Source organism: Colius striatus, chromosome 1 (genome assembly GCF_028858725.1).
Source record: "Colius striatus isolate bColStr4 chromosome 1, bColStr4.1.hap1, whole genome shotgun sequence".
NCBI classification, from domain to species: Eukaryota; Metazoa; Chordata; class Aves; order Coliiformes; family Coliidae; genus Colius; species Colius striatus.
In genome coordinates, this window is record NC_084759.1 from 127,350,424 (window position 1) to 127,361,043 (window position 10,620).

At 38.5% G+C, this 10,620-nt stretch overlaps 1 protein-coding gene across 1 annotated transcript; it reads left to right on the plus strand.

Moving 5' to 3' along the window:
* Window positions 1-3,349: 3,349 nt before the first annotated feature.
* Window positions 3,350-9,801, plus strand: UPK3A (uroplakin 3A). The gene is made up of 6 exons (XM_061988789.1): window positions 3,350-3,404; window positions 4,174-4,329; window positions 6,698-6,977; window positions 8,184-8,266; window positions 8,695-8,827; window positions 9,714-9,801. The coding sequence occupies exons 1-6, from the start codon at window positions 3,350-3,352 to the stop codon at window positions 9,799-9,801; spliced, it is 795 nt and encodes a 264-aa protein (XP_061844773.1).
* The last annotated feature ends 819 nt before the right edge of the window (window positions 9,802-10,620 follow it).

The window sequence follows — 10,620 nt, forward strand, 5'->3', positions numbered from 1 at the left end:
CCATTCTTAAATGGACAGGTGTTCTTACCATAACAGCAGTTCAACATCTGTTTCCCCTGACATTAACCTCTGCAGACCACGTAATGCACAAGACTGAACAGCAGACGTTGTTGTAGTTCCTGCCAGATCATACCTGAAGAAAAATGATTGGACAGAAGGAAAAAAAATTCCACTGTTTCTGATTTCAACTTGTCTTCACCTTCATAATATTTTATACTGCTGCATCTCTAAACTTCCATATTTTTGAAAGCTACCACTTTCCCAAACCTTGATCATCTGTTTTATCAACTTAAAAAAAAAAAAATCAACTCTGTGTTTTCTTCTAGATCTCCCATAGTCACAGGAAGCTTTTTAGAAATTAATTCACAAAGGCATTACTTCTCTTCTCTTTCATTCCTCAAGGTCTACATCCACTAGGATATCTGCAAGAAATGACAAGCCAATAATAGCTATGCAGAAAACTATTGAGACTCTTCAAAATACTTTAAAATATATTCTATGTTTTATTTGTCTTTCTCACCTTTTGGATTAGATTATCTCTTGTCTGGTAGATGTTACCACTATGCCTTTTAATCTCTTTATTAAATACTGTCATGTCTCTACATGGAGTTGGACCTGCAAATGGCCTGTGGATTTTAGCTTGTGCAGTGGACTGGAGAGTTGGAGCACAGCAGGGTGTGGAGGGTTATCTTCACTGTGCCCACAGCTGTGAATGTAAAGAAGGTTTGGGTTTCAGATCCTAGATGGTTTCATTCACACCTTTCAGGACTTCAGGCCTCATTCTCTTGAAACACTGTCAGGCTTCATACAGCCATGTATGAAGCTACAGGCCAAGGCTACAGGCAAGTTTTGTTCTCATGGAGCCATCAATCCAAATTGACTCTGGAGGCTTCTATGAATTACTCCAGAATTGCCCACAAGGCAACATAGAGCAAGGAAATAGGCATTGTTGCTTAAATGAAGATATAGGAATTTACACTAATGTCTTCTCTTGTACTGCCTTCAGAGAACACTGTAATTATACTGGGGTTAATTTTGTTGATGGTAGCGTCCTTTAAATCCTGACCAGCTCCTCTGACTTTAGTGGGGTTAAAATGAATTTATACAAGTGTAAGAAAGGATGAGATCTAATCTTAATTTAGGACACATCTGCCAGCACAGATGGAACTGAGAGAGTTTACTGTCATGTTAATATTTTACCTTTGTTTGAGATTCTTCTGAGCATGGAACAAACCCAACAATTTCAATTTCTTGCAACACAGGCAATGTTATCTCCCCTTATTGTGGCTGGTGAATTCCACCAGAGGACAAGACAGCCTTGTACTCAAATAAATCGTGATGGGTTAAAAAAATTGCCCCATGAAAAATAATGAGTACAATTTTTGTCCTCTAACCACTTTGAAAGGTGATTAACTTTCTGTGATGACAAGCATTATTGATATACTTCTGGCTGTTGTAAAATTAATTGCCTGAGCAACAGTTTGTATGACTGTAGCCTAAGCAGCAGTTTGCCACACTCTTCATCCAGGCAAGGCTCCAAGAAAGTCATGCTGAGTTTTGCCCAAGCAATAAGTGCTGAATTTATTGTTTGATGGCTGTGAATCTAAAAAAGAAAAAATAATTGCTATATTTCAATCAGAAATTTTGTTGTGATTCTGGGATTTAATCTGTCGATTTTTGAAAAAGATTTTTTTTCTGTTGTCTGCTTTGATGCTTTAGAAAGTGACTGAAAGAACTGTGCTTTCTTATAAAACTTAGAAGAGTATTTTGAGCATATGCAAGTGGCTTACATGCCATGAAATGGAATATTTCTTCTTCTCTGCCATTCAATATGTTCAATATGTTCTAGTGTCAGGCTTTTTTTTTTTTTTAATTAATTAGCTAAATAATGTGTCTATTTTTTATCTTAAGGAAAAAAAGAAGACACTGATTGCTTTTGAAGAGTTACCTGTCTAAAGAATTCAGGAGCTGAGTTTATGGGAATCAGTGTTTGGAGAAAGTATTGATTTTATGGTGCAGAAAGAGATCTTCTTGTTCTTAAGCTCTGCTTTCACTGTAGAGTCAGAAACTTTATGTTTTTTGTGCATTATTATATTGCTTTAAGGGATAAAACCACCTGAGCAGAGCAGTCACAAATTTTTACAACTAACTCCCATAGTGAAAATGCTAAAAATAAAATTCCTACGAATAAAAGGCAGAAGGGCGAGATCTTTCTGGCTTAATCCAGTTTACCTGAGTATTTATGCTGGCGCAGGCTTAGAGTTTATGGTAGACTAAGAAGGAATAATACAACTAATTTTTATTCCACAGCAGTGCAAATCTAGGGTAACAACTATATTCATTATTCTCCCTCAAAAGTAGTGTGAGAAGAAAGGAAAACCAAACACATTGACGATGATGTGCAGAATTTGAAATGAAATGAGACATATATGAGAAGGAAATTGCATTATAATGCTTTGATTACATATTTCAAACAGAATTCTGGGTCTCATGGCATACCCATAAAGGAGATACATTTGGTAATGTAACTGTAGTGATATTAGTGTAAATCTGGAGTTGCTGCAGTGACATCACATTGGCATTATCAATACTGTAAAATCTCACTGATATTTCTTTTTTCCCTCAGACTATTTTGAGTGATTAATAATTTTGTAGTCTGAGCTCTTATATAGTAGACCATTCACAAGAGCAATTATTCATCAAGAATATCCTCAAGTGAATAATTTGTTAAAACAGGTCAGATTCAGATTTGCCCCAGTAGTTTGCTCTTCATGTGGTTGCCCTAAATCACCCTAGCATTAGCCTGGAGAAGAAGGCTTATGTTCTTCAGGATGTAACCCAGGAAACACAATTCAGAAAGTAATTGCAATCTCTATTAAGGCTGTTCAAATTTATGGTGTTGAATCAGAACCATTCATGATGCAGACTAGATGCAAGTGTTCAGTTCCAAATTTTCCCTGTATGAGATATTTTAAAAGTTTTTAGACAGAAGAAGGTAAGGAAGAATGCCATCTCTTAATGACACAGGTGGGCAAAAACCTCTCTTTACAGCCACAGTAGTGCAGAGACTTAAACTGGTGCATAATATCAGTCGAAATCAAAGCTACAACATCCTTTCTCACCTGGGAGCAAATAATAGCTGGTGGCATCTGAATAGGAGGGGCAATAAGCATGTAGGGAGGTGCTGATGGGATAAGCATCTTTTAACTGTAGCTTAGAAAGAATTCCTTGTAGAAAAGTGCAGTTGACTTGAGGGAGGAAGTGGCTGTGTGAGCTCTTCAGTGAGGGCTGCTTCCTAGATTTGGATTTGGCTCTTTTTTTATGTGGTGGATTTCTTGAGAGCTCAAGCATGTGTAGCCTTTGGGTTGTATTAGCTTTTTGCTGCCTGGGACAGCTGCGTGCAGGTAAGATGCATCCATCTGCAGTCTCTTCTCCCTTTTTGTTTCTTCTCTCTTTGTATCTCTTCCTTTTCTGATTTTTTTGTTTTGTTTTATTTTATCTTGAAAGTCAAGTTTCTGCTCTAGAATTTGTATTAGGAAGAGAGTTTAGGGCTTCAAACATGTATTCTGCTGGAAGATTGTTAAAGTGTCTGTAGTGCAAGTAGTCTGGGAAGGAAGAGTTGCTGCATCTCTCCATTCTTAGTTAATCTTCCCTAGGAGAGTGGAGATGCAATGATTTTGTGTAAGGAGAGGGGAAAGTGTCTGATAGTAGCATTTTCTCTTTCTAGAGCCTCTTCTAGACAGCTTTCCTCTCTGTTACTATTCTTAGTCTGTATGCTATCAAGTCTGGTTTTAAAAACCTTACTAAGAATACTCGTTGCTGAAGGATTCAAGAACTGACTGTACTGCTTCTGGTGCTGTCACTGGAGTGGAAAGGTTCAAGTCTCTCTTATTATAAGTCTTTGCCTTTGTCCTTGTCCTCCTAAGATAATGTGATTGGTATATTTGAGGAGCAATGTCTCTTGCTTGCCTTTCCATATCTTTGCATTCCCCATTTTGCATTAAAGCAAACCCTTAATTCTCAAACTTTCACAGAGAAGATAGGCTGTTTCCTACTCTGCTGCAGTTCACATTCTTCTTTTATATTTTAAAGTTGTTAGCACTCTCTTTTGAGTTAGAGCTTGCAGGTAAGAGACAGATCTTTTTTTCACATGTGTTTTGGTAACTTTCCTAGCTCAAAGCCTGAAGCCTCAGATTGCATCCCATCAACTTGCTACAAACAATCCCACTCTCACTACAATTTCTCTAGAGAAACCCTTCTGTATGTTTGACAGCTCACTGCATCCAAATAAATCTTATGTCATCTACTTGTACACGATGAAGGAATCAGGTGAGTATTCAGCATTATGCCTCTCTGAAGAAAAAGGATGTGATGTAATCATTGTTTGCAATTTTTCACAATTTGATGGGAGTGGGTTTGAAGAGGGCGAAAATGAAAATCTGTAGCTGTAAGCTATGTACAGGCTGAACCTCTGGTCTTGGTTTTCTCGGGGGAAATATTGTAAAATAATATAAAAACCCGTAATATTTCAGTGGGGCTAATTAATAATAGCAAATGTTAGTACTGTGCTGACTTCCTGGAAGTGTGGAGCAGCACTATCAGCGATAAACATTTTCCAGATCTTATTAATGAAACCAAGCCACTGTCTGATACCTTATCTTTGTTCAAACACCAGTGTCTTCTATAAAAGCCTGAACTCCCCTCAATAAACCCGCTGAGAGAAATTGGGTAAATACTACTGTCTACTTCATAGTTAGGTTAGCCAGCCCTTGCAAGGACTATTTTTCTATATTTTTTTTTTTCAGGAATGGTAGACTTTTGGTTAAAGATGCCTGGCCCATAGGTTCATTCATAAAATGAATTTCATAACTGTTTGGCAGTGAAACATTGCTGGCAGTGATAAGAGCTGCCTTCTCTGCTCCTTACTATTCTGGCAGACTGTTTTCAGTGCCAGTCAGAGTTACTCTGTAAGTGACAGAAATAAATAATTTCTTATATCATGCCTTCTCCCCAAAGGCTCTATGAAGACTCCTTTTAAAAGGCACAAAGGTCTTGAGGTGAATTGTAGCAAAATTGGTCAACTGACAAAACAGTCTTAAAACTTCTGATTATTGTCCCTTTGGACAAGGTGGGAGTAGGAGGCTTTGGACAGGTAGAAGCCATAACTAGATACTCTAGCCCATACAGCTAATATAGACAATTGTGAATGCACATCCTTCTGAGATCTTTTAATGATTGAAGTGTGCATCTTTATATGTCTAAAACAGACTACAAGTGCATTATTATATAAAAGGCTACTGATACCTAGTTATACCTGAAAAGATGCTGTTTTGTGCTAGAAATTGTATCAACCACCCTATTTTCTGCAGCTTCTGTGGCAAAAGCTTCCTCCACAGGTGAATTTCTGTAAAGAAGTTCTGTGCAGAGAAATCTCTTCTGCTGCTTCTAAGGCAAGCAGATGCAAACTTATTACTTGGCAGACTGGGAGGAATTTTGTTTGGATTTGTTTCTGGTCTGCAGGGAAGCACAATGGCTCACCCTTGGATGCCTCCTGGAGCAGGAAGAAGGAAAATTCAGGAGATTAAAAATTTAAATTTAAATGAAACTATCTAAATTTAGTATATTAGCATACTATAAAACATACTACTAGCCAATTTCTGAGGTAACATAACTTTTTAGCTCTGTTCTCATTAATGTTGCTATCTAACTGCAACTAGCTTGAGCACTGATCATTAAACTATATTTGTAACTCATGCTAGAAATCTTTTTTTAAAAACAGGTTTAATTTTGCATTGTGTCATAGCTGAAGACTTCACATGACCAAATAATTGCAACAATTCTGCTCCAGAGTAGAAGGCTTTCAAACTGAAGTAATTCCCAATGTATTGCAGCCTTGGAAAAAAATTGGCATTACTTCACTGCTGACAACACCAAGCAGCTGGAAGAGACTCTTCCCTGACCCAAATTTATCTGCAGTTGCAGAATCTCTTGGGATTGTTGTATTATCTCTTGGGACTTGTGCCTTGGCTTTGCAGCAGGAAAGATTTGAGAGCTATTACAACTTTGAATCTGTGCTATAAGGCTGGGAACCAATTCATGCTTTGCTTGAAGCTGTGAGGCCTTTGAGCCATGCTGGCTGGAAGTAGTGACATACCTAGTTGGCCAGAAATGTAGATACCACATGTGTCCGTGCAGCCCCTACACACTGGTCTGCATCCTGTGTGGTTCTGAGAGGTCCAGCTGCTGTGACGAGGTCTAAGGGTTTCTGATCCAGGAGATGGGAGAGTTGTGGCTACAGGAACTCTGCCTTGGCTATAGCATCTAATGTGACATGGCAGGATTTACTGCATGTTTATTGGCCATGTGTGGCATGGGGGAAAGGCAGCCTTTGCCACCTTCTTCCCTACTCCATCAGATTCTCCTTGGAAAAGAGCAGTTTTGGGAGGGTGGCTACTAAAAAGTATTGCTCTGAGATATGTTGTGGATTCTTCACAGTTTTTGAGGGACAAAGGTAAAGAGTTTCATCAACAAATAAGGAGCAAGGGGCAGGATCACTACAAAGCCAAACTGGTAGGAGGGTTTTGGTTTCCCTTTTGAGTGTTTTTGGGTAGAAAAGCAAGTTGCCAAGTAAATACTGGGTGAACAGAAAGTGCTGAACTAGTTGTAACAACCTTTTTAAAAAGCACCTCTCTTGCAGCGAATGCAATAAGCTCCCTGGTGACCGACAACAGTGGCAAACCACTCAACAGCACCTTCCAACAAACAAGCGGGGGGCAGCTCGGACCTTACAAGACTGCGCTATTCCATGTACCCAGCTGTGCATCACCTCCCAAACTTGCGGATGTAAGAGATGTCAACAAAGTTTCTGATGTCCTGAAACAATACCTCTTCAGAGTCGGGGATGATGGTACTTGTTTGTATGATCCAAACTTCCTAGGTGTCTGCAATCCACCTCTTTCAGCAAATGCAACATACAGGTATAATTCTTATTTCTTACAAGCTGGCTGCTGCTTTTAAAACACATTAGGAAGAAACATTGAGTCTCTAATGCTCCTTTTCAAGGGGGTGATGTGAGTTACCAGTCCCTAACTGAAATGCCTTATTGCAAGGCTGGTTAAGAAGATGGCTTCGCATTGGTCTGGCACCCTGCAGATGGTTCTCTGCAGTGCCCAAGTAGTGGTGAGCTCTGTCAGGTTAAATTCATGGATAGAAAATTAATGTGTGAACTGCTAGATCTGTATCTATGTTGGAGTAGGTAATCCAGTGATAGCATCTGATTAAAAACTCTGAGTAGAAACATTTTGTCTGCAAAATGATTTTGAGATTGTTTACTGTGTGTTTTGTGTTAGGTGATTCTGACAGACTGCAGGCAAGAATCTGGCTCTGTTTCCTTTGTTTTGATGGGGTTCTGGGGAGCCAAAGTTCTTGGCTTTCTGCTCCAGGAACATCCTAATGTTACTGGAGACCTCACAGGGAGGGCCAGGTGGCTTGCAGACTTGTCTGTCCCTTGTTGTCTGGGGAAGCTGGCCATCTGGGGAATTTGGCCACCCTGACAACTGTTACCTGAAACATTTGTTTTTCTGTTGCCAGCTATTTAAAAGCTGTAGTAAAAAATGGTAGTCACATGGAGCCATATCTGCTGTGGAGACCTAACATGCCTCTGGAAAAAAAATACTATGGGCTTAGTTTTGCAAAAGCCGTCTTGCTTCTGTCCCTTCAGGACACTTCTGAAAACTCAAAACTATTGTGGAATGGAAACAATTTCAGTGCCAAATCTTATGTTGGCCTTTCTCTTCATTATTCTCTTCTAGCAGGGAAAGTGCCAAAGATTTCTGTTGTTGATCAAAAATCTTCAACTTCCATATCAAATCACAAATCAAAAACACTTGCTATCCTAAATAATGAGGCTTTTCACAACAGGGAATAGCAAACTGGGAAAAATTGTTGGAACGCTTACATCGGTCAAGGCTCCCAAGAACAATGTGCAAACTATGTATGATACTGCACAGAATGCTTCTCCATGATTAATTCTATTTTTCCTTTGTAAGATCTCTGGAAATAGTGAGTTACCTTTGATTCCCTCCATCTAATACTTTGTCAAAACCTGAAGTCTGACCAGCTAATCCAGAATCTCAAAGACACATTGAATTTGAATTACCTAATTTAACACTTCTTGCCCACAGGTTTAAATATGTGTTGCTAGATAGCACTGATGGTACCATGAAAGACCAAACTCTCTGGTCTGATCCAATCAAAACCAGAAAAGGTAAGTCCATAGCTTTGTTCAGATCTTTAATAGCTGTGCTTGACCTGAGACACTATTGGTCTATGTGCAACACCTAGTTTTTTCCTAATGTTTTAACAATTTTATCATCCTTTTGCTATTGAGTTAAATATCAGTATATATTTCAGTAGAGTTAAATATCTACTTTTTTTTGTGTATTTCAAAACAATTCTTTCAGCAAAGAGAAATTTTGCATGCGCCGTTTCAGATGTGATGCATGGTCATGGCATCTGATGCTGTTGATATTTCCCAGCAGTACTTGTCATACTGGTTAACCTGCTGAGGAAAGCTTATAAACTCTAAATGTTGACATTGAGTCCTAAACCGGTTTGCTTCAAATCACCTAAAACTTCAGGTATAGAGCTTCTCCAAAGTCAACAACTTTCTCTATTTTCTCCGTGCTTTTCTAGTTAAACTTCCCTTGAAAATTGATACCTGGCCCGGTCGAAGGAGTGGAGACATGATTGTCATTACATCAATCCTAAGTGTTCTTATGTTCCTTCTACTTGCTGGCTTTCTTGTTTCTGTGTCCTCTGTTGTCATGTAAGTACTGCCACAACTTACAACTTCAAGTAAAAGCACCTGAACTCTGTAATCAGCATTCTTCCCTATGGCTCCAAGCCACTGTCACTGGTCTTGAGATGACAGATCAGATGATGTTCTCCAAATTTTTAAGCTGTTAATGAGAAAAGACTTTTGTCATAGTCTTTCCTAAGATGAGCGGGTCTTGTGATTATTATCTTTTCTTAAGCTTACTAGCTGCCAGACTTTAGTAAGGACTATAGGGAAAAAAAAAAACCCTGTAGAGTTGCACATACATAAAACCTGTATATTCTTTCATATATATAGCAGCTTTCCACCTATTCAGGAGTCTGAAAACTGTCTTAAGGACTGCAGAAATTTGTAAAGATTACATAATGTCCTAATTAATGCCTCGATTTTAATTTGTTTGACTTCTCCCCAGGAGAATAAAGTTACTCCTTTCAATGAATATGTGAGGCTTTGCTAGAGCTGTATAACCCAACTAGTCTATGCACATCTTCTAGTCTTCTATGCCCCCTGCCCCAGGAAATCCATGAAGCCTGATTGATTCCTGAACTGAACTTTTGAAAGGAATTAACTAAGTTTTTGAAATGATGGGTATTGAAGCTGCTAACACCCACTTCTTTCATTAACTTGAAAATGATGGAAGTGTTCTGTGTTCAGTCAGCTCTGCCATACTCTCATGGATTAAAGATGTGGAAAGCAAAAAATACATTGCAAATTATTATATATATATATATATATATATATATATATATATAAAAGAAATCTACAGGCTTCTCTAATGTTAAATGATTTATGTAGCAATCAGCCTTTGCAAAATGTTGTGACAGTAGGCTCCACTTAATCTCTACTGGAATTTAATAAAGCCTCACCTGCCCAGCAGGAGATCAGAAGATTCTTCTGCAGAGACAAGATGCATGTCTCAGACTACTCAACAAAGTGAACAGAGACCACAGTCAAACTCTGAGTGAACAACAAGGGCGGAAATGCAACTGAACTGCTACATGTGTTGAACATACATGGCTCTCTCTTCTACTCAACACTAGTCCAAAACAAGCTACAGAAAGCAACCAGGCAACTGAAGATGAACAGCATGGATAAAATAAGGATAACATTTTCGAAGTCTTCCAGTACATGATACCTTGTCTTGTCCTAATGAGATTTGCTTTAGGTAGTTGGCTTGAGTAGCACATATCAAATACCTGGAGTGAAGAAAGATTCTTCATGAGATTTTTCAGTGGTGTGATCAGAAGTTGTCTAGTACATATATCTCATCTGGAGTAACAATTACTGTAGATCTTTTTTCTGCTTCTCATGATCAAATGAACTTGTAGTAGCCATGTGTGTCTCACTCTTTCTTTGTAGTAACTGATGAGGAATGAAGAAAAAACAGACTGCTTTCAAAAAAAGATGTTCTTAGAGAAAAATAGGGATTAAAAGGTAGATGATGAGGAGCTACTGCTGTTTCCTTAGGATTTTCAATGACTATTTGTGTCAAGACTTCCTTTTTTTCCCTTTCCTTCTCTAAAGGAAAATAAGGAAGCTTCAGTTTCCCTGTATGTAGAAAAGTAATTCTGATTTCAAATACTTAAATACCCTCAAACAGCTTTGCAGGAATGAAAGCTAAGAATTGCTTAAAAAGATGTGGTCTTCCAGGGCTCTATATAATTTGTTGATGGGCTAGTAAACTTCAGTAGGACATGAGTATATTCACTGTTGTCAGGCTTAGCCTCATTCCTGGCCGTTATCTTAGGATGCTGCAAACCAGCACTCTTCACATGTTATTATCT